Genomic DNA, 23,143 nt, shown 5'->3' with positions numbered 1-23,143 from the left:
AATGCTTAAGTTGACACTTCTCGTAATGAACCTTATTTTTGCCTGATGAGCACTACAAGATATAATTAAATGCTCGCAATTAAGCATTGAATCTGGCTGAGCAATTAGTTTTTCAAGCCCATGACTAGGTGATTCAGCACTAAATGGAGCTACTGGGCCCGATAGGTGGCCTGCGTTTTTCTTCGTGCCTTGCATGTTTCTCAAGAAATGGTCAGATTGAAAAATTTCGCCTAACAATAGAAAGAATGGCTTAAGAAATTGTCCCCCGTTAAGAAGCTTGCAAAATGAATCAGGAGAAAAGAGAAAAATTTGGTACAAAAATAGGTGAAGCAGTCTGAGGCTACATTTGTGGCTCTTAGATTTTGAAACAGATAGCTGTTTGTAGTTATCAATGAGTCTTTCTCAAAAGGTGGATCCCGATACTTTACCGTACTATAATCGACATGCGGATAGGAAAATTGCTGTTATCACTGGTGGTAACAGTGGCATAGGTTGGTATACTGTTCTACATTTGTATATGCATGGATTTGTTGTTTATATATGTGGGAGGAATTCAAGTAAAGTTAATAAAGCCATAAAGGCGATAATGGCAGAAGCCAAAAGAAGAAGTGAACTTAAAGGTAAAGAAAAAAATGAAGCAAAAGTAGTGCATGGCTCTTTGCTCTATATTCATGCGGACTTGACAGACCTGAAGTCTGTGGAAAGAGCAGCAGCTAAGATAATGAAAAAGGAGACCAAAATTGACGTTTTGATCAATAACGCAGCAGTAATGGCACAGCCTTATGAGGTTACCAAGGACGGGTTCGAAATTCAATTGCAGACCAATTACATTTCACACTTTCTTCTCTCTATGAAGCTGCTACCTCTGTTGCGAAATTGCGACTCGCAACCTCGACTGATTACGCTATCATCGCTGGGTCACAATCTACAGTTCAAATACTGGAATTTAACTCAAGATTGGAACTACAGACCCAACATGATTTTCACCTGGATGAGATACGCGATGGCAAAGACTTCGTCCATCCAATTCACAAAAATGATGGCAATCAAATACCCGGATATTCTTTGTTTCTCCATACACCCTGGCCTCGTTATGAGCACTAATCTTTTCAGTTACTGGACAAGATTGCCCTTGGTAGGAATCTTCTTCTGGATGTTATTCCAAATCGTAGGTTTCTTCTTCGGGGTATCAGATGAGCAAGGTGCAATGGCAACAATAAAATGTGCTCTATCGAGAGATTTTTCCATCGAAGAGGATAGCGGCAAGTATTTCACAACCGGAGGTGTCGAATCTAAGCCGAGTTTTGTAGCCAATAATCTCGATGATGCTGCCTCGACGTGGATTTGGACCGTACATGAATTAAGGGACCGCGGGTTTACACTCTGATTTACATGGCACTCTCTTCCTCGTTTGCGCCACAGTGTCACATCATCTGTGGCATTGTATGACCAATGGTCAAAGTATGCAGTTCTATTCTGTCTTTGTAACTGTATAATGTTCTACTCTCAATTCATACCGCACTTTTTACGTGATATTTGTGACTACTGAAGTTTCGCTGTACAGCCATCCAGCTTTCCTTCCTTTAAGAAGAAATCTGAAAAAATTTCAAAAAAAATCAATATTCCAAAGAAATTTAAATGTATTCTTTCTAGAAGGATCAGGTTGTTTGGGATTTTCACATTCATCAATAACTAGTCAAGATGTCTACATCTGCTGATAAGAAGGGACTGGTCTTAGAGAATACCGGTCGTAGAGATGCATTGATTGCCATTGAAAAGAAATATCAAAAATTATGGGCTGAAGAACATCTCTTTGAGCTCGATGCTCCGTCAATTGATGACGAGCCAATCACGATGGATTCTGAAGAATTACATAAGAAATATCCAAAATTCATGGCATCCATGGCCTATCCATATATGAATGGTGTTCTTCATGCAGGGCACTGTTTCACACTATCCAAAGTTGAGTTTTCTGTTGGTTTTGAAAGGATGAATGGTAAGAAAGCATTGTTTCCTTTGGGTTTCCACTGTACAGGTATGCCAGTTTTAGCCTGTGCTGATAAGTTGAAAAGAGAAATAGAGATGTTTGGACCAAACTTCTCTGATAATGTTCCACCAGAGACAGAAGACGTTGCAGAGAAAAAGGTAGAAAAGAAAGAATCTGAGGATGTGACCAAGTTCAAGGCTAAAAAATCAAAAGCTGCTGCAAAACAGGGTCGTGGAAAATATCAGTTTGAGATTATGTTACAGTTAGGTATCCCAAGGGAACAAGTTAGTAAATTCGCTGATGCAAATTATTGGTTGACCTATTTCCCACCACTGTGCCAAAGTGACTGTTCTAGTCTTGGCTCTCGTATTGACTGGAGACGTTCTTTCATTACAACTGATGTAAATCCTTACTATGATTCATTTATCAGATGGCAAATGAACAGATTAAAGGATGCTGGAAAGATTAAGTTCGGTGAACGTTACACGATTTACTCTGAAAAAGATGGTCAAGCGTGTATGGATCATGATAGACAATCCGGGGAAGGTGTTACCCCCCAGGAATACATTGGTATCAAAATCGAAGCTACGGAGTTCGCTCCAGAGGCTAAAAAAATCGTTGAAACTTGCGAAGCTCTTGACAAATCGAAGAGATTTTACTTTGTGGCAGCAACTTTGAGACCAGAAACAATGTATGGACAAACGTGTTGCTTTGTGTCACCAAAAATTGATTATGGTATTTTTGATGCTGGTGATTCTTATTATATCACAACGCAGCGTGCCTTCAAAAATATGTCTTATCAGAAATTGACTCCAAAGAGGGCTGATTATAATGCAATCACTACTATTTCTGGTAGGTCTTTTATTGGCACGAAGATTCACGCCCCATTGACGCCGTACAAAGAACTAAGAATTCTACCTATGGATACAGTTATTGCCACAAAAGGTACTGGTGTCGTTACATGTGTTCCATCAAACTCACCAGATGATTTCATGACTTCCAAAGATTTGAAAAACAAACCTGAATATTATGGAATCAAGGCAGAATGGATTGATCATGAACCTATTCCAATCATTCATACTGAGAAATATGGTGATCTAATTGCTAAAGCAATTTGTGAGGAGAAAAAGATTCAATCTCCAAAGGACACTGTTTTACTTGCTGATGCCAAGAAACTTGCATATAAAGAAGATTTTTACTCTGGTACAATGATCTACGGTAAATACAAGGGAGAGAAAGTTGAGGTAGCTAAAAACAAAGTCAAGCTCGACCTAATTGCATCTGGTGATGCCTTTGTGTATAACGAGCCAGAGTCCCTAGTGGTGTCTCGTTCTGGTGATGAGTGTATTGTTTCATTAGAAGATCAATGGTATGTTGACTATGGTGAGAAGCAATGGAAAGAACAGGCTTTTGAGTGTTTAGATGGCATGCAACTATTTGCACCAGAGGTCAAAAATGCTTTTGAAGGTGTCTTGGAATGGTTGAAAAACTGGGCGGTTTGTCGTACTTACGGTTTAGGTACCAAATTACCATGGGATCCAAAGTACTTGGTCGAATCTCTGTCTGACTCTACGATTTATCAAGCCTTTTATACCATTGCTCATTTATTATTCAAAGACTATTATGGTAATGAGATCGGCCCATTGGGAATCAAACCTGATCAAATGACGGACGATGTTTATGATTTCATATTCCAACATAAGGACAGAATTACTTCTGACATTCCTGTAGAGAGTCTACAGAGGTTGAGAAGAGAATTCGAATATTTCTACCCATTGGATGTCTCCATCTCTGGTAAGGATTTGATTCCAAACCATTTAACCTTTTTCATCTATACTCATGTAGCATTATTCCCAAAGAAATTCTGGCCAAAGGGTATCCGAGCAAACGGACATTTAATGTTGAATAATGCGAAGATGTCCAAATCCACTGGTAATTTCATGACTCTAAAGCAGATTGTCGAGAAATTCGGCGCTGATGCTTCACGTATTGCTCTTGCGGATGCAGGTGACACTGTTGAAGATGCGAACTTTGATGAATCTAACGCCAATGCCGCAATTTTAAGACTTTACAACCTAAAAGAATGGGCTGAAGAAATCATGAAGGATAGTGATAAATTAAGAACAGATGAACTCAGCGATTTCTTTGATATTGCTTTTGAAAATGAAATGAACTCATTAATCGAACAAACCTATAAGCAGTATGAATTAACTAACTATAAGAATGCTTTGAAGTACGGTCTATTTGATTTCCAAGCTTCCAGAGATTATTACCGTGAGTCAACCGTTGTTATGCACAAGGATTTAGTACTTCGTTATATTAAAGAACAGGTTTTGCTGCTAGCTCCAATTGCTCCACATTTCGCTGAGTACGTTTACCGTGAAGTTCTTGGCAACAAGCAATCTGTGCAAAATGCCAAATTCCCTCGCGCTTTTAAACCAGTTGATAATGCTATTACTGCCTCTTTGGAATATGTTAGATCTGTACAGAGAAGTATCAGAGAGGCTGAGGGACAGGCTCTCAAGAAGAAGAAAGGCGGTAAACCGTCTGAAATTGATGCTTCAAAACCTGTAAGATTGACGCTATTAATATCTGAGTCTTTCCCAGAATGGCAAGCAAGCTGCGTGGAAATCGTTCGTGAACTATTTTCTCAACAATCTTTGGATGATAACAAGAAGATTAGGGACAAAATTTCACCAAAAGAAATGAAACGTGCAATGCCTTTTATCTCATTGTTGAAGCAAAGATTAACCACTGAACCAGCAGAAGTCGTTTTCCAAAGGGAGTTATTATTTAATGAAGTTGAGACAGTGAAAGCTACTAAAGCAGTCTTGAAGAAAGCTGCGCAAGGTGTTAAGGTTGAAGAGCTCGTAGCAGTTTCTTTCCCATATGGTTCGAAAGTTGGTAAAAATATCTTTACCGGTGAAGAGGTTGAAATTCCGGCGCTTGCAAAGATCGTGGATAACGCCGTCCCTGGTAATCCAGGAGCATATATGCAAAACATCTAGTTCGATGAACCTTATTGCACTCTGTATGTTTTATAGAATGATTTAAACTCTGATGATCTTAAAACTGTCAAAAAGAATTCATGTGTTACTCGTAGAGCCAAAAAAAAGTTCTTTTAAAAAATCGAATGTAATTATAATATAATCATGATAAAAAGTGTATATACCTAATGCAGCTCAATAATCTTGAACAAATATACTTAATAAGAAACTCCACCGCCTCATGCTCAATAGAAATGATAAATCAAAATGGAAGAGAATTCAGAAAGTAAATGATTTTCATTTACCTTCGTCCAATTTTTTTTTCAATCGCATTAACGTTACAACAGGTTTTTTCCTCCCTTTACTTCTATTGATCAATTTAGCTTTTTCATTTAAATAGATTTCCTCCTTTAGTTTTCGTAATGCACTCATTTCTGTGTCTTCCACATTTTCATTGGACACAGGAGGTTCGAAGGGTTTCAGATTTTTGCGCAGTTCAACAGGAATATTATCCCATTCACTGTAAAACTCCATTCCGGCTGCTGAAGTCATCCACGGTGTTTGATCACTCAGGTCTTCAAGCTTCATTGCGAATTCGTATAATGTACTGCCACCTTGGCCTCCCTCTGTCCCAATATCAGATTTATCGGGATTAATAAACAGTGGCCTATAACCTGAGTATAAAACTTTTGTACTGACATCACGAGGCTTCAAAAAGCCAGTTGATGGGACCCGTGGGAGCCAAGAATAATCGTGCTTTTTCGGTTTCCTCATATGCGTACTAAGCTCAACAGTACATTTATTTAGCTTAGACTGCTCTTCCTCGTCTTCATTCTTGTAAAAAGACTTCCTATTTTTCCTTTTGGACTGCTTCAGCTCATCCTTTTGCAACAATGATTGGTTATTCAAAAATGTAAATGAGGACTGGTATCGATTAGCAGACCCGTTGAAACTGTGATTATTTCTTATTCCGCCACTGCATCTTGAATTTGCGCCTCTTCTCAGAGATACTATTCCAAACCTCCTGAACATTGCTAAAGCGTTTCTTTTCAATAACTCCCTGAGTGCAATATATTAGTAAGGTGCCCTTGAAACCTTCTCAGACTGTTTCAACTACCCTGTTAGACTGTGGCGGATAGCTGGCTAATATACTAAAACTGCAGAGCCCAACTATTAATAGCTGAGTTTGTTTTTTATACCTTTAATGTGATTTTCGAGTTCCTATCGCACCATAATTTACGTTACTTCTTAGTCAGTTCAAAATTAAAGATATCAAACTACACAATCCGTTAATAGTGATGAATATACCGATAAAGTTGTAATTAGAAGGTTATAAACGTCAATGAGACAGTCACTAGGCTTGCATTTATGCTTAATTATATATTATTGATGATGAATTACGTACGATATTTTTATTAGTATTAGACCTTGATGCCAATCGGCAAGGTTAGGGATCTTTTGACGGTTTGTGCCGATAATGAGATCATGCTATTGCTATGTTTCAAGCGCGAACCATTCTTACCGAAGGGAGATGTTATGCTGAATTCCTGTTGAGGTTTTGAATTTGTGATGTCATCTTGTATTTTGTTGCATGGTGTGAGATCTCTCACGGATGGTGTCAACGATGAGGACGTTGAAGGAGCCTCGTATTCTCTGATTATGGATTCCATTAGATCTACATAGGAACTGTTTGCGCCAGTCTCTTGATGTTTGGCGATTTGCAGTCTCAACATAATACGTTGGGAAATGACCGAACTCAAATAATGCTTGAATGCTTCGGCTAAGACATTCCTCGAGTCTTCCGTAAATGCGATACTTTCGGTTTCCTCCAGATCTTCTGCTTCTTCCAGATCTTCTGCGTCTTCCAGATCTTCCGCATCTTCGAAGAAATCCTCCGCAGAGGAGCATGAGCTCCTTGCACTTACCGGTCTCATCTCGTTGGTACTTATAACGTACTCGTCGTCATCTCCAACGCTATTACCCTCTTCTTCCTCTTCGATAGCGTAAGGATGTATCGAGAGCGGAATCACTTTGTTTTTGACGACTATTGAAGGCTGACGGGCCAGTGAGCTCAATGACTTCGACGCAACAGATCTAGGTAAACCGCCTGTTTCGCGTTTTTTGTCTTCAGTAGATGATACTTTCGTGTTTTCTGCATTTTTATCAGTAGAATGGCGATTATATGGCAATGTTGATATTTGTCTGGGGTCATCTGTTCTTGTTCTGATAACAGATGCAGCTCTCTTGATGGATGAATTTGTGCGTCGCAGGGATGTTGTCGGGTTACGTCCTATTTCTTTTGCTGTAGGTGTTATCTTCTTGGTCATGGTTTCCTTCTTTGACACTTTCCTTGTGCTATCCTCATCTAAAAGTACAGGTTTTAAGGACTTGTTGGACATTTCTCTTTGCAAATTATTCACATAACGTTGTGTCCTTTTCAAGTGGGACGTCGTTAGATTAGCAGTACTTGAAGATCTGCTGGCCATCTTATTATATTTAGATTTAGATTTAGATTTGTTTGAGTTTAAATTTCTCTTTTTAGGAATATATTTCGAGCTTGAAGATGAATTTCTGCTCCCATTGTTATGCTTTTTGCTTTGGAAAAGCTTCCTATGTATAGCTTGAATAACTTTGCGCAAGTGCTTTTTAATTTTCAAACCTAGATATATGAAGTATTGCAAAAGACCACCACGGCATCGTATCGCTTTTGATCTCTTTAGTCTTGAAGCAGGTTTAGATTTCACGGAGTCTGTCTCAATACTAGACGCCGTATTTATTTGAGTAATAGGTGGAATGTTCTGTAGTTTGGAAATGGGATCTCTTCGTACTGATGATGGTTTTCTGTTTCTTATTGATTTTGTCGAAGACACCGATGAAGATATGTGGTATGAATAGTTATCAGCGGTTGGAATAGATGCAAAGATTGTAGACACCGAAGTAAAAGCATTTTCTGGAATGGCCTCCATTGGAGACATTGATCCGGGTGATGATCCATCTGTATGCAACTCCATTGGCTCTAACTTTGGCGTTGTCTGCTGATCCGATTTACGCACTAAGCTTTCGTGAGTTGCTAAATTTCCTCCTGCACCGCCAGTTCCCCCAAGAGCGCCCGACACTCCACTTTTGAAGTTATAACCTGGTGATTCCGTTGTGTTGTCAGAAATATTGGCGAACGAATAATATCCATTTGAGGAGCGCCCCGAATTCGTATTAGTATTCGAGTTGGAAGTGTAGTCCGAGAGGATCTGAGAAGCATCGTCACTGTCTGCGTTCTTATGGTAATGGTTCAGTAAGTGATGGTTATTAAGGTGGTACTCGTCCAAATTCGTTTTCGCTAAACTTTCCGTGGAGGGAAATTTGAATGTCATCTGGGGCCCATGGAATGATTTTGTCTTTGTTCTTGTTGGTGTTCTAATTATCATTGTTGCTCGTTTCGGTCGAACTTAATTATCAAACCATACTGCGATATAATAGGCAATTCCTCTACATTCAAAGGAACCTCACCGCTATATATATATATGCACAAATGCCATCATTGGCACTTCATATGAGCCCAGCAAAGATATTACTCGATCAAGTATATGATTTCACTCTCTGACATCCGTATGCATATGCAATCATACTTTGGATCGAACATTTTCACATTTTCTTTATTCGAATGGCTGCTTCGAAAAAATAATTTGTTGCCGTGACAACGTAAAAATTGACCAGCCATTCGAAAAGTTTCAATATGACGATGGAACGCAAAATGGGATTTAGAGAAGAGACTGCGGTATGTAGTCTTGAGATATGAACTATCGTGCAGCACCATTGAAGTTTACTAGAGAAGGGGGTAAAGGAATTTATTGATTAGCGCTTTATCACAACCTTGCTTAAAAATCTTGGGCCTTGAGACTTGTAAAATGCAACTTTGCAATTGGCACGATTTTATTATGCCAAAACCACTTTCGGGAAGTGAAAAGCTATTTGCTAGTTAATATCTGGGCGAATGACTTAGACCCTGAATTTAAAGTGGCCTTAATAGGTATCGAGAAACGACGCCGTACGATTCATTCTATGCATCCAAGGGGCTCTACAAGATCTTGTAAATCTAAACAGTTGTCTAGTCTTGCGCTGCAGAACAGAGCTGATTGAACTTAATAGTATTTCGGTGCTTAATTTCATTTCTTCTATGTCTGGCTACTCAAGTTGGTGCAAGAGCATTTTCGCCCAGAGTCTTCCAGGTGATTGAAAAAACGTACGAGCTGAGGTTAATCGATTGGACATCACAAAAGCCATATCAGAATGTCTAGACTGCGTGGCTAGAATGCATATTAAAAGTGATGATAAGGAGCACTTCCTACATATTACCAGGCGCAAGTATAGGAAACAGTATAAACGATTAAAGAGGTTATACGGTCATGATGAGTATCTGGTAGATCCGAAGGCCATTATGAAAAAGCGACAGTTGTTCAAATATTGGCGGAAAAAAGAGCTACTCTTCTCGAAAGTCAAGGATTCTCCTATTTATATGACGGACGAGTTATGGTACAGTGTCACACCTGAGATCCTTGCTGTGTTTTTGGCAAAATTTTTGAGAGCATGTCTGCCGAATGCGAATAAAATTTTAGATGTATTTTGTGGGGGAGGAGGTAACGCAATACAGTTTGCGAAATTGTTTAGTCAAGTGTACGGTGTTGATAATGCCATAGAACACCTGTTTTGTACGTTCAAGAATGCTCAAACTTACGGTGTAGGCGATAGAATTTGGCTGAAATATGGTCCGTGGGAGCGCATATCAGCCAGAGGTAGATTTGCTAAGCTCGGTATAGATTGCATATTTGGATCTCCACCTTGGGGCGGTCCTCAGTATCTGAAGCAAGATGTCTATGACTTAGAATTGGCATTAAAACCCATGGGCATTACAGAGTTGCTGAAAAGCTTCGCAAAAATAAGTGACAATATTGTGCTGTTTTTGCCGAGAAATTCTGATTTACATCAACTATCAAGAGCTACAAGATCAGTAATGGGTGCAGATGCAAAGTGTCGAATATTAAAAGTCAGTGTACACGGATATGTTAAAGGTATTTATTGCATGTGGGGCCAATCACTAGTTGACAGTAGTAAGCAATCTGATAGTCAAATTGAAGTAGGTTATGTTGACTCTCAAGATGACAATGCAGAAGAAAAGTCAGAAGCTGAAGCAATAAAAAGGGACCCTGTGAACTATGAAATTGATGGATAGATCTTCCATTCCACGCTATTGTTTTACAATGAAAAAAGAAGGTTTCTTGTTATAAAGTAGATTTTTTTATTATTTAATACTTTTAAATGTAAAGTACTTTTGAATAGAACTTGATGAAAGTCTTTTACGTTTTTTATAGAAAAATATAGCAGCTCCTTACCAGAGGATACGTATCTTTGGGAAATTTATAACCTTTTTCGGAAAAAATTCAGATAGTCGAGTGAACTGAGTTGGTTCAAACTGATTCAGCTAAACCAACGGCATCATTACCCAAATCATAAATGGAATAAAATCTGCGTAAGAAAGCGTCACCCACGATTGCTAAAGGTCCAATTGGTTCTGGAAAGTCCATTGGAGTGATTGCAGAGATACATGAACCTGAAACTTCTAAAGTGTAATCGTATGGACCGATTGTGAAATTGTAACCATTGAAGTTCAGAGTCAAATCCGGTAGACTATCTCTAGTATCACATTCGACAGTGTATTGACCAGACCAACCTTTCTTGGCACCGATTTCGGAGTTAATAATTTCGGCTAGGCCGCTTGGCAATGTGATTAATGAAGTACCAGTATCAATAGCAGCACCATGACCATCAAGAATTGCAAATTCATCACCTAGGCCAATACCTTCAAACTTGACCTCCCAGTAAGCTTTACGACGAACTGGCAACCAAGTGATTTTACCCTTGTATTTCGACTTGTCGACGCCACCAAATGTAACAAGACCACCATTCTCAGAATCCTCAGATTCGTCACCTAAATAAAAGGCAAATTTCGGTTCGTCTAGTAAATCTTGGCCGATTGCATTGTAAATTGGTGGTACCACCCCATCGACGGAAATGGAGTTATAGGCCAAACCTAGGATCCCATCAAATTTACCAAAAGCAAAAGCCAACCCCGGTTCGCTTGTTGCTTCAGCGAAATCTTGCTTTGGAATGGTCAAATCACCAATACTCAAAGTATCCTGTGAAATGTAACCTTCCAAAGACCCAGAACCGTATTGAATGGCAAATTCCGTACCATTTGGTTTGTAGCTCGACGATGAGTCATGGTCGTACTTTTCGTGTAAGAAACATGCCAAAGAACCACATTCGTTACTTGGGACCCATAAATTGGATGACCCAGTATCTAAAATAACCTTGAAATTCTGAGGTGGTGTACCTAAGCTAATCTCAGTATAGTATTGGGCATTCAAGTAATTGGTTAGCGGGACCTCGTGGTTAGCATCCTTGAAGAATGGATGCTCTCTCGAGAATGCGACCTCTGGGTTTGCCTTCTCGTACTGCAACATATATCTTTGACCTAAGTGCGCTAGGTGTTGCTCAAAGTAGTAATCTTTCATATCATCTCTCAACTTCTGCTTGCGTACCTTTGCAGAGTGAACCTTGGCGTCAGTGACCTCAGTATAACCCAATAGCATCAACGCCAACGGCAATAAGTTTTTTAAAAGCATAACGAGTGAACGAGAAGTTAATTATAGGGGATAAGGGCAACAATGGATCTTAAAGTTCTGCTCAGTGTTCAAAAGAGTAATGATTATCGGATTTATTACGATCTTACAACTATTACCTTCCGAACGTGAAACTAAGCGATCCTATCGTATCTACTCTTCTATCAGTAGATGACTTCTTTAATCCGCAAGGCTGCTCCCTTTTATACCTTAAGCTCCTTTAAGCTTTCGCCACCCGACAGAGAGAAACCCCTTAAAAATAAAGCTGGGTTGAGCGGGTAACGTAGTATGTTTAATGACAGTAAATATAAACAAAGAAAAGAATGACAATATGAAAATATGACGATGTGACCATGCGGCAGGATTAACATACTTGATACGTTGCTTACGTAAATTATTCATTATTTTTATTTCAGTCTATGAAAACTGTAAATCTTGTGGGTCTCGTGGTGCCTGATCAAGCTTTGCACGTTTTACTTTTTTGTTTGGATCGTTTTGTGACTGAGAAAGACTAACCGAATGAACCCTCTTGAGTAGCTTTTCAGGCTCCGAACCTGTGATGTTGTTTTCGACCTTGCCGTTTTCTTGTTTGTTTGGAGATGAAGGGGGGAAAGAAATTTGGTTAGAACGTTTGATGGCCATCATTTGACTCAGCCTTTTGACGAGACTCTTTTCGTCGATGGTCTGGGGAACGAGCGATCTTTCCTGACTGGAAACACCTGTTCCATTGTTGAAAAGACCTGTAGTGTCGTTGAGCTCGACACTGAAACCGATGACAAAATCATTGTTACGATCCCATATGATTTTGATTTCGTCCCCTTCTTGCAGCAGAGTCTTCGTGCCTGGTCCCATTTTGACGTTATTCAAGTAGCTGATGTTCGTTCCTGAATGGCAATACCAGATGTCGTCCAGGCCCTGTGCAGGGGATTCGTATATGCTGTTTCCCACGGCATGTCTCTTTTTAAGAATGAAACAATGTACTCTAGATAATCTGTTGTCATCAATGCGGCAATTGCAGTCATCCGACCTTCCTATGAAGAATGGGTTTACACCCTGTTTGATTACTATACTCTCTTGAATTTTGCTCTCTGGTAGCGGATTCAATGTTAGAAATTTACCACCACATTTTTTATTCGTGCCTTTCGTAGCCCCTCGGGGATATCTCAGCTCAATGTGCTCGTTACTGTTCCCATTGTCAAGCACTGAATGGTTTGGTTGTGTGAACCTCACTGGTGGATGGTTGGGAACTTTGAACTCATGGGCTTGTAATTGTTTCTTCATCTGAGGCTCCTGGATTTCATGTTTACTTATGTGATCTGGTTGTTGAAGCAACAATGCTCGTCTTTGTGCTTTGATAAACTCGTATTGTGCGTCATCCATATTTTCTAGTACTTTTTGTTGTGACAACGACTGGGATAACGATATCTGTGAAGATTCACTTGCTGAGTTTTGGGTATTTACAACCTTTATCCATGGATGCTGTAATGCCTTGTCTGCAGTGGGTCTGTCGTTTGGATTCACCTGAAGAAGAGAGTCAATGAAACCTCTTGCTTCGTCCGAAATTCTAAAGTCCTTCAATGGACCCTCGTGGTACGAACCTCGGCTAATTTGTTTGTATAGTTGCTCCTGAGTACTTCCACTAAAAGGCAGATGGCCAGTTAGTATGACATATACAAGACAACCTATGGACCACATATCGACCAAAGAAGAATACTCGTGAACTTCCCCCGTTTCGTCAGAGGAAGCCTTCCCTCCAATAACTTCAGGAGCAACGTACGCCAAAGTGCCACAGAAGGTTTTCATGAAAGTTCCATTACCTTGTACTTTCGCCAGACCAAAATCTGTTATCTTGACCAACACCGGATCGTCCTGTTCAATTAAAATATTATCCGGTTTCAAATCACGATGACTGATTCCTTTTTCATGTATATATCTTACTGCTTCCAGTATTTGCCTCGTTATTTCTCTGCCAGCATCTTCTCCCACTGAACCATGAGCTGCAACAAAGTCCATCAAGTCACCACCAGAAACGAACTCCATTAGAAGATAGTAAAATTCTTCCGCCTCATAGAATCCTTTCAATTGGACAATCCTTGGATGATGTAACTTACCGAGAACCTCCAATTCTCTCTTGACACCATCTAAATTTCCCATCACTTTTCTTTTACTGATTATCTTGGCAGCAAATGTCTTTCCTGTGGACCTTTCCACTGCCTTTTTGACTGTGGCAAATGCTCCCTGCCCAACAACTTCGTCTTTTATAGAAAAATCTTTGAAAACTCCTGTCAAGTTATCGCTCAAGTCTGAATTAAGCCCTGAATGTAATTTGAAAGTGGAGTTTTTACCGTTCTTAACTCCATTCTTTAAATTATCCACTCTCATTTGTTCTTGTTTTTGTTTGAATCTCTCATTTATGAAAAGAACCACTGTTAGTATATCCATCGATACACCTATCCCGACTGTTATCTCGTCACCTTGCGATAAAAGCTGATTGCGCTCTTTCGATATTCGTTGGCCATTGAGCCACGTTCCGTTTGTTGATGTATCCTTCAGTAAAAGATTGCCGTCCTCTCCCAAAAATATGACAAAGTGTTTATTAGACAATCTAGACACGTTGCCCAGATGGTAGTCACTATTCGGATTTCTGCCAAATGTCCATGTTTTCTTTATGGGTGTCGCCTCTTTCAGTATTTCATTCATATCCGCACGCAGATCACGTATCGGTATCTGCCCAGTAGTGCATATGACTCTACAGACTATGTCGTCGTCAATCTGCTCCTGTGAAAACTTCTCTATCAAATACTTCTGAGTCGCCTGAGTCGACTGCTGCGTAGGTTGTGTGGCGTCCATTGTCGAATATTTCGTGGCCTAAAAACGAAGCCAAAGAACCTTGCCCTCGATACTGGTGATACCCCTGTCCAGAATCCGGACACAAACCTTGATGGATCTAGAAACCTTCACTGTAGGCTCCGAATTATATGCCTTTCAGTTCAGTTTTTTTTTCAGTATTGAAAATCTACGCGTCGCGTAAATCCAATATGTCTGCCCTTTAAACATTGAGGCTTTCGACCTGCCATATACAAGTGGAGGTAATCAACCAGGAAGGAAAAACTGGCAGATCAATTGGGATTTGAAGCTTGATTTAGTCGATCGTATCTGAATCTGAGCTTTTACAACTGAGAGGAAGCGGAAGTGGAGGAGTTGTATGTTTTCAAGTGAAAATCTTTCCGTTAATCAGAATCGTGAGCATAGGTAGAAGAAACGTGAGCATCGGTAGAAGAACCCCAGAGTAGCAGTACCACAAAACTATTGGAAGTTTAAGGTCGCTAAAGAAGAGACCAGATCAGACTCGAGGATCAGTTTTCTCTGATAGAAGTAGTGTAAAGGGAGATTGTACTGCGCGTTTATCGCAAACCGTGTAAAAGGATTATACGGATAAGAGTAGCCTTTATAAGAGGTATAGCAACAGGATTTGGCGCGACTTAGGTGAAATAGAGCTCCAGAAGGCAGATACCGCTTTTTGAGGCTGCGATGATCGAAGACTCACAGGAGTTACATCGAAGGGTCACGACTGGCTCGCGGGATGCGACTGCTCAAGAGGAAGCAGGAGATAGGGCATTTTCCGAACACGACAAGAAGGGATGGGATGCATGGAATGCAATCAAAAAAGAGTTCGAGAATCAGATAAGCGATGCGCGTAGCTCATCGTTGAACGGGGATGGCGAGCGTAGCAACAGTTTAAATGGAATTAATAGTGAAGGTAGCGACAGGTCGTGGAGCTCACTGCATACACCGTTCAAAAGACGGTTTCAAACAGCTATGATAGCATGGCATCTTTCAGCTTTCGTTTTTCTACCAGTGATTGCCATATATGCGTTGTCCAACCCACTATTATGGTTTTTATCGGTACCTTACTTCATATATTACATGTTTGATAGGGCACCAGGCAATGGCGGAGTGGTCTACAGAAGGTCTGATTGGTTCAGATCTCTGTCCATTTGGAGTTATTTGTGCGATTACTTTCCAATAGCCCTGCATAAGACAGCAGATCTTCAACCGACTTTCACAAGAAAGTCTGCATCATCCAAGGAATTGGAGGGCAAAAAAAACTCGCGATGGAAGAAAATGCTGGGCATATTTCGATATAGCTCTAAGAATAGTGAATTTGAAGTAACGGGGCCTCGTTATATATTTGGCTACCATCCTCATGGTATCGGGGCGATTGGTTCCTTCGGTGTATTTGGAACAGAAGGCCGTCGTTGGTCTCAAATCTTCCCAGGTATACCGGTCTCCTTGATGACATTAGTGACGCAATTCCATGTTCCCCTTTATAGAGATTACTTAATGGCACTTGGTATAAGTGCAGTTTCAAAAAAAAATACACTAAAAGTTTTGGAAAAAGACAACTCAATTTGCATCGTGGTTGGCGGAGCCAGAGAATCACTTGCTAGTTCTATTGGCCATGTTGATCTTATTCTTAACAGACGTAAGGGTTTCATAAGATTAGCGTTGGAGGCTGGTAACGTTTGTCTGACGCCTGTATTCGCGTTTGGCGAGACGGACCTCTATAATATTGTACAGACAAGTGAAGACTCTTTCTCGAGGAAAGTCCAGTTATGGCTCAAACAAAATTATGGCTTCACCGTACCACTTTTCTACGCCCGTGGGATGTTTAACTATGATTTTGGTTTTCTCCCTTACAGAAGAGCAATAAATGTCGTGATTGGAAAACCAATATTTGTAAAAGAAAAAATACCCAATCCTAGTGAAGAAGAATTGGATTACTACCATCAGCGCTATATGCAGGAACTCAAGAAACTCTATTACGATAATAGAGATAGATTTGGCTATTCCGATAAAGAAATAAATATAGTTGGTTGAATCATTCCATTGTTGTACAAAAGAAAACGTCACCAGATCTTAAAAATATATATATGAAATTTGACTTTGTCTAACTTTGTCTTTAATTAATTTATTTGTCTATGTTCCATCCAGCTACCTTTATTTGACCTTTTCATAAATATCTAGGAGCCGAGAAAAGTAGTCTGTAAAAGTTATTTTGAGAGAGAATCATTAGCTTTAACGGAGAGCTACAACCTTTAATATTCTGCTATGATTCCTGAGAAACGACTTCTAACAAAGGACGATATCTTGTTGTGGGAAAACTCTGAAACGAGACATAAACTGGTTGATTTTTTAACGAGCCTGGCAGAAGCTGTTAAGGGTCATGAAAATACGGATTACAAAGAGCCTATAAGTGAGTCAATAAAATCAGTTGTTAAGATTTTGAATCGAATACGTGAACTGGTCAAGAAAAATCCTGTCACGCAAGATGCTAATTCATCAAGATTTGGAAAAGTTGAATTTAGGGATTTTTATCATGACGTCTCGGAATCATCGACTTCCACCATTTCTGATACATTTCCCTCCCTTTCACAAGATCAGGTTACTGAATTGTCTGCTTACTTGACGGAGTCATGGGGTAATGAAAGAAGAATAGATTACGGTTCTGGTCATGAGTTGAACTTTTTATGTTTCTTGTATGGTCTTCTTAAATGCAATATATTCCAACTCGAAAGGGATGCCAGGAACATGGTGTTGAAAGTTTTCATTACATACCTTGATATTATGAGACTGATAGAGACGACATATTGGTTAGAGCCGGCAGGGTCACACGGAGTTTGGGGCCTAGATGATTATCATTTCTTGCCATTTTTATTCGGTGCATTTCAGTTGTCCACGCATCCACATTTAAAACCGACGTCCATTCATAATGGCGAAGTTGTCGAAATGTTTCAAGATAAGTATTTATATTTTGGATGCATTGCATTCATAAACTCGGTCAAGACCGTTGCATCCTTAAGATGGCATTCGCCTATGCTAGATGATATCAGCGGTGTCAGAAGATGGGCAAAGGTCGCAGGAGGAATGGTTAAAATGTATGAGGCTGAAGTACTGGGGAAATTGCCTATCATGCAGCATTTCCTTTTCGGAGAGTTTTTGCCTTGTCCAGAGGGTGTATCACCCCTCAGGGACCACTCACATGACGACGACGAGGGAGTAGATTGTTGTCACGTACACGACCATTCTCGGATCAACACATGGGGCGATTGTTGTGGTATAAAGGTTCCAAGTGCTATTGCCGCAACTCAAATGAATAAGAAAAATCATAAACCAATCCCGTTTGATTAAACTGTTATATACCAAGTAGCATCTTTATAGACATATATGAGGAAATTAAAATTTCACCAAGCAAATCTTAATTGTGATGCCGTAAATACGGGAGGCCTCCAAATTAGATTATCGGGAGTGATCCTGTTGCGTTTTTTAGACATCAGTAGATCGTATCTTTTCATGACATCTTCATTTAGGAAGATTATATGCTGCCCTTTATAGTATCTAAGAATATTCAAAGTTTTTGCTGTATGTAAAACATCTGTCGTTGTCATCGATGTCATGGAACTTATCTCATCGATTGTAATTTCTCGGCCATGATTAACCAATATTGTAATCAATGTATCAGCCCAATAAGCTCTGTAAGAAAGCAAACCTAAATCAGAAAGTGGTTTTTCAGGTGAACCGACTTTACCTTCCCTTTTTGAAAGTTCGTAAGAAAACTCTATTAGCAGCTTACCAAATCCCATTCTCTGATATTGTGGTAGCGTCAATATACAAGCAACATTATATCCATCAGCAGATTCTTTTTCCTTAGAAAAGTAGCCAACGAGGTGATGACCCAGTTCATCTCTTTTGGTCATGCAATAAAACAAAAAAGGATCTACATCATAATATAACGTTTTGTGATCCAGGAATAATTTTGATAGTAAACAAAGATTTCTGCACCACGTTCTCTGCTTCCTCCCATCAATCTCAAAAAAAGAAACATAGTCATCCCGGTAGATTTCATTGCCTGGAGGGTGTCGCAGCGTGCATTTTTTTCTATAACGCTCATACTGCTTTTTAGATCCAAAATATTGTAAAGTGAAATCATCAATATACACTATATCTTCATCGGTGAGTTCTATGGGGTATGGAGAAAAATACCAAGGCTCGATCTGATATTTCCCCATAATAATACGGTTTATATTTCTCACACGAGCAACCTCATGAGGATTTTGTGTCATTGATCCAGACGTTCTTAACTTTTTGATTTCGTCCTCGCGAGACAGCTCTTCATCTTTCAACCCTTGTACGTTCAAGTTATCCAAGTCCATAACATCTGCAGATTCTGGTGTATTTTGCTTGCTATCCTGGCTGTCAAGCGTCGAGGGTTCGACTGAGGCTTTCTTCTTCTTTTTTTTTTGTTTATTGGCATCTTCATCTACCGTTTTAGGACTTGGAAATATCACGTCCTTCTCGAGATTTATTCGATTAGCTGTGATCCACTCGTCCAAACGCTTGTTGAAATCCACATAGTGCACGTAAAATCGTGGTGGAGACCTCCTTGAGTTTATGGATAGTATTTCAGCCAGTCGGTCTTCGCCGTCCTTTTCAACATAACATTCACATCGTATGATGATCTCTTCTACGTCAGATATCTTTTTGGGTATTCCAGGTTCTTTCTGCTCGTCTGGACTCATTGTATAATTATTTTGAGAATTACCGACTCGCCGTTTGTCCACAATTTCCTTTCCTCTTTCAATATGCCATCATCATCGGCTAGGAAGGGCGTTTGAAGGTATCAATCACTTGAACACTGAGAGGAATACGAGAAATAGCATGTCGTGAAACATGATGAGAAGAGTGTCTCCCGCATCGATGGCCTCAAGAGTAGCACGTTTTACCGATTAAAGTCTCTGTGATGACAGGTCTGGATTCCAGGGCAGTCCCGGATCTGTTTCTGGCGTAGCATCTTCCTTCTGTTTCCATAGCTTTATGCTTTTGTCTGTTTCACCAGTGATTAGCCGTTGTCCGGTCATATCAAATGTGCTCGTAAGAATGCCCCTTTCGCTTTCTAGGGAGCCTGGGGCTTCTTGTGTTAGGAATGATTGGTACTTATGGCCTGACTTGTAGTCGTAAAACGAAAGTGTACCGTTATCGCTACCAGCAAACAAAACGTCATCTGCGTTCACGCTAAGTGAGTTAATAATACCAGTTCCCGTGGACTCAAAATTTGTAAGAAGTGAACCTTCTGGAAGTTTCCAGGATCTTACGTCGTTGGTGCATGCAGATACCATTGAAAATTCTGTTGGGTGCAGTGAAACATCCCTTATTGAACGTTTGTGATGTGTCAGAGTCTTGATAGTCTTACCGGTAGATATATCCCAAAGTCGCAATGTAGCATCGGTAGAGCAACTGACAACTTGAGGATCTACTGGAATACAGCGCAATTTGTTTATTGGGCCCTTGTGTCCTGCCAGTGTCATCACCGGTCCCCTTGTTCGTATGTCCCACAGTCTGACGACGCTATCACGACCAGCTGTGACAACAAGGTCCAGTGTTGGGTGTAGATCCACCGTGTGTACACCAGAAAGGTGGCCATGATAATCTCTAATTGCTTGATTTTTCTCCAAATCCCAGCATTTTACAGTTTTATCTTCACTCGCGGAAAACAAGTACGGAAATCTGTCGGAAATAGCCAGATCCCTGACGCTCATTACATGTCCTGCTAGTGTTATTTTCAATTTTCCTGAGGCTAGGTCCCAAACCTTGATTGTAGTATCATTGCTGCCGGTGGCGAACCACTCGTTGTCTACTGGTTCCATCTTAACACACCGTACCCATCCAATATGACCATGTATAACTCTCAGAAGTTCCCAGGGCGAATGCCATGCAGGCACCTGTGACGCCAGCTGTTCATGTCTCGCCAAAATAGAGTGATTGATTTGCTCAGGGCCGTATATTTTTGAAACAACGGACCCGTTACCACTATTTTCAGGATTTACCTTGACCAGTTGTTTTGTGATTGAATCGCTAGTTGCAGCGTCTCTTTTATAATCGTCATAGCGTTCCAGAACCGTCCTGCGGTCGTTCACGACATCTTCCAGATACTGTGGCAGTTCCTTCATGTGGCCAAACTGTTGGTTCCATCGGCAAGACACATATGTCTTATCTGCCATGTTCTTAATATTATGCAGGAGATCATCTGTCATTTCTAGCTGCAGCGGTGCAATGGATGGTGATAGTACCCTGATGAGTGGTGAAGCAATCTGAATTTATTGATGAACACATACCGTTTGTGATGATTCTTCTAGTTTCCACTGCTTAGCCCTTCGAAAAAGCCTTTAGTTTGAAATTTTTCAGACGCCCTTTGAAAAAAGTTAAATTTGAAGCTCATCGCATCTTAAAAGTAGCACTATTGATGAATCGAACAACCATTTGCGACCAAAATGAGTGACTCAAATACCGCAATTAAGAGAAATTTGGACGAGGAAGCATGTCTAGAGACTGACAGCAAAAGACCAAAGAACGATGAGGTGGCAATTATCGAGGATGATGGAATTCATGAGGAAGATGTTGGAATAACGCATTTTTTGTCTTCAGAAATACCAGGATTTTCTGGTCAGATTAAGCAGAGGTTCACTGATTTCTTGGTTAATGAAATCGATAATGAGGGAAATGTGGTTCATTTGACTGACAAAGGTTTCAAGATGCCCAAGAAACAGAAGCCCTCAAAGGAAGAGAAAACCGCTAAGAATGATGACGAAGAGAAAAGGAGACAAGACTTCAAGATAGACGCAGAAATGAAAAAGGAATTGCTTGGGTTGCTTTCTGAAGCAGATTTAGAAAAGATTGAAAATGTTTATTATAATGCTCAGAGGATGGAAACCAGTAAATCAATCGAAGAAAAATCTGAAAGGGCTAAATTACATCAACTTTTGCGTACAGCTTTTAACAATGAATTGGAATCTGTTACCACTGAACGTAACACTTTTAAGATTGCTAGAAGAGGTAAGAATTCTAGAGTTAGTAGAGAAGATTGGGTGGAGCAAAACAAAGACGCCAATGGTGTTGAAAATTGGGGCTATGGGCCGACAAAGGACTTCCTTCATTTCACATTATATAAAGAAAACAAAGATACTATGGATGCGGTGAATACTCTTACAAAGTTCTTGAGAATGCCAAGTCGTGTCATTAGATTTGCTGGAACAAAAGATCGCAGAGCAGTGACATGTCAAAGGTTGTGTGTTTCCCGGGTTGGTGTTGATAGAATCAATGCTCTCAATAGGACATTAAGAGGAATAGTGATGGGGGGGTTTAAATTTGAAGACAAAAGCTTGAATCTTGGTGATTTAAAAGGCAATGAATTTGTGATCGTGATCAGAGATGTAAAATTGAATGCAAATACGCAGGAGTCTTTAAAATCAATATTGGAAAAAGGCACTGCTTCTCTGGCGAAAAATGGGTTTGTTAACTATTTTGGCATGCAAAGATTTGGGACTTTCAGCATTTCCACACACACAGTGGGTAAAGAGCTATTGCTTGAAAACTGGGAGAAAGCTTGCGAGTTGATTTTGTCTGATCAGGTAAACGTTTTGCCCAAATCAAAGGAAGGTAGGAAAGTCTGGGCGAAAACCAAAGATCCAGCCCTTGCCCTGAAAAGCATGCCCAGACAGTGTGTTGCTGAGAATGCAATTCTTCATTCCCTATCAGCTCAGAGAAAGGGAGAAAATGGTTATTCATCTAACGCTTACTATGCAGCTGTAATGAAAATTCCAAGAAACCTCAGAACAATGTATGTGCACGCTTATCAGAGTTTTGTTTGGAACTACGTTACAAGTAAAAGAATTGAATTGTTTGGTATGAAATTGATGGAAGGTGACTTAGTGATCATTGAAAATGATACCGTCGATAATAAAAATGAAGAAGTTGGCGAGGAGGATGATTTCGACGAAGATTTACGTGATGCAAAGTTTGTCCGTGCCAGACCGCTTACAAAGGAAGACATAGATTCAGGGAAATATAGCGTTGATGACGTAGTTTTGCCGACCCCCGGGTTTGACGTTATATATCCATCAAATGAAATTATCAAGCAAATATACATAGATATCATGGCAAAAGATGGGATGGATCCATTCAATATGAAGAGAAAAGTTCGCGAATTCTCCCTTGCAGGCTCCTACAGAAATATATTACAAAAACCTCAAGGTCTAGAGTACAAAATAACTAAATACACCAGTCCAACCCAACAACTGGTGAACACGGATTTTGAAATACTAAACAACAAAGTAGCAAAGGAAAACTGTCAAAAATTTTTCAAGGACAAATTGGAGAGGTATGTACCGGATAAAGGTGGCGAAAATACAGCTGTTATATTGAAATTTCAATTAGGAGTATCTTCGTATGCAACAATGGCACTTCGTGAACTGATGAAACTCGAAACATCTCGTCGTGGTGATATGTGCGATGTAAGAGTTCAAAATATTCAAATTAATGACAAAGTACCTCTGAAAGACGAATAAACTGGGCTGTATGAACTCCATTAGAACTATAGTCCCTTCACCATGTCTGACATGTTCGTTGTTCAGACACCTCTAAATTGTAATTGTGCCATT

The 23,143-nt window shown here is 40.0% G+C and overlaps 12 protein-coding genes across 12 annotated transcripts; 6 read left to right on the top strand and 6 right to left on the bottom strand.

Annotated features, from left to right (window-relative positions):
- Positions 1-391: 391 nt before the first annotated feature.
- ENV9 (Env9p) lies at positions 392-1,387 on the top strand (the record flags this gene model as incomplete). Its single annotated transcript, XM_037286510.1, has 1 exon — positions 392-1,387. One exon carries the CDS (start codon positions 392-394, stop codon positions 1,385-1,387), a length of 996 nt encoding a protein of 331 aa, XP_037142405.1.
- Positions 1,388-1,701: 314 nt separating this feature from the next.
- Positions 1,702-4,995, top strand: CDC60 (leucine--tRNA ligase CDC60; the record flags this gene model as incomplete). Its single annotated transcript, XM_037286509.1, has 1 exon — positions 1,702-4,995. The coding sequence occupies one exon, from the start codon at positions 1,702-1,704 to the stop codon at positions 4,993-4,995; it is 3,294 nt and encodes a 1,097-aa protein (XP_037142404.1).
- A 276-nt stretch (positions 4,996-5,271) lies between these two features.
- Positions 5,272-6,006, bottom strand: PET20 (Pet20p; the record flags this gene model as incomplete). Its single annotated transcript, XM_037286508.1, has 1 exon — positions 5,272-6,006. One exon carries the CDS (start codon positions 6,004-6,006, stop codon positions 5,272-5,274), a length of 735 nt encoding a protein of 244 aa, XP_037142403.1.
- A 389-nt stretch (positions 6,007-6,395) lies between these two features.
- AIM44 (Aim44p) lies at positions 6,396-8,396 on the bottom strand (the record flags this gene model as incomplete). The annotated part of the gene is made up of 1 exon (XM_037286507.1): positions 6,396-8,396. The coding sequence occupies one exon, from the start codon at positions 8,394-8,396 to the stop codon at positions 6,396-6,398; it is 2,001 nt and encodes a 666-aa protein (XP_037142402.1).
- An 884-nt stretch (positions 8,397-9,280) lies between these two features.
- Positions 9,281-10,198, top strand: TGS1 (RNA methyltransferase; the record flags this gene model as incomplete). The annotated part of the gene is made up of 1 exon (XM_037286506.1): positions 9,281-10,198. The coding sequence occupies one exon, from the start codon at positions 9,281-9,283 to the stop codon at positions 10,196-10,198; it is 918 nt and encodes a 305-aa protein (XP_037142401.1).
- A 235-nt stretch (positions 10,199-10,433) lies between these two features.
- PEP4 (proteinase A) lies at positions 10,434-11,651 on the bottom strand (the record flags this gene model as incomplete). Its single annotated transcript, XM_037286505.1, has 1 exon — positions 10,434-11,651. The coding sequence occupies one exon, from the start codon at positions 11,649-11,651 to the stop codon at positions 10,434-10,436; it is 1,218 nt and encodes a 405-aa protein (XP_037142400.1).
- Positions 11,652-12,065: 414 nt separating this feature from the next.
- Positions 12,066-14,498, bottom strand: RAD53 (serine/threonine/tyrosine protein kinase RAD53; the record flags this gene model as incomplete). The annotated part of the gene is made up of 1 exon (XM_037286504.1): positions 12,066-14,498. One exon carries the CDS (start codon positions 14,496-14,498, stop codon positions 12,066-12,068), a length of 2,433 nt encoding a protein of 810 aa, XP_037142399.1.
- A 681-nt stretch (positions 14,499-15,179) lies between these two features.
- DGA1 (diacylglycerol O-acyltransferase) lies at positions 15,180-16,529 on the top strand (the record flags this gene model as incomplete). The annotated part of the gene is made up of 1 exon (XM_037286503.1): positions 15,180-16,529. One exon carries the CDS (start codon positions 15,180-15,182, stop codon positions 16,527-16,529), a length of 1,350 nt encoding a protein of 449 aa, XP_037142398.1.
- A 231-nt stretch (positions 16,530-16,760) lies between these two features.
- RRD2 (peptidylprolyl isomerase RRD2) lies at positions 16,761-17,840 on the top strand (the record flags this gene model as incomplete). The annotated part of the gene is made up of 1 exon (XM_037286502.1): positions 16,761-17,840. The coding sequence occupies one exon, from the start codon at positions 16,761-16,763 to the stop codon at positions 17,838-17,840; it is 1,080 nt and encodes a 359-aa protein (XP_037142397.1).
- A 53-nt stretch (positions 17,841-17,893) lies between these two features.
- ESA1 (NuA4 histone acetyltransferase complex catalytic subunit ESA1) lies at positions 17,894-19,228 on the bottom strand (the record flags this gene model as incomplete). The annotated part of the gene is made up of 1 exon (XM_037286501.1): positions 17,894-19,228. One exon carries the CDS (start codon positions 19,226-19,228, stop codon positions 17,894-17,896), a length of 1,335 nt encoding a protein of 444 aa, XP_037142396.1.
- A 207-nt stretch (positions 19,229-19,435) lies between these two features.
- PRP46 (mRNA splicing protein PRP46) lies at positions 19,436-20,740 on the bottom strand (the record flags this gene model as incomplete). The annotated part of the gene is made up of 1 exon (XM_037286500.1): positions 19,436-20,740. The coding sequence occupies one exon, from the start codon at positions 20,738-20,740 to the stop codon at positions 19,436-19,438; it is 1,305 nt and encodes a 434-aa protein (XP_037142395.1).
- Positions 20,741-20,977: 237 nt separating this feature from the next.
- Positions 20,978-23,050, top strand: PUS7 (pseudouridine synthase PUS7; the record flags this gene model as incomplete). The annotated part of the gene is made up of 1 exon (XM_037286499.1): positions 20,978-23,050. The coding sequence occupies one exon, from the start codon at positions 20,978-20,980 to the stop codon at positions 23,048-23,050; it is 2,073 nt and encodes a 690-aa protein (XP_037142394.1).
- Between the last annotated feature and the right edge of the window lie 93 nt (positions 23,051-23,143).

The sequence above is a fragment of the Zygotorulaspora mrakii genome, chromosome 1 (assembly GCF_013402915.1).
Source record: "Zygotorulaspora mrakii chromosome 1, complete sequence".
Lineage (NCBI taxonomy): Eukaryota > Fungi > Ascomycota > Saccharomycetes > Saccharomycetales > Saccharomycetaceae > Zygotorulaspora > Zygotorulaspora mrakii.
Note: the sequence above shows the minus strand (reverse complement) of the source record. Positions and strands in the feature narration are given on the sequence as shown.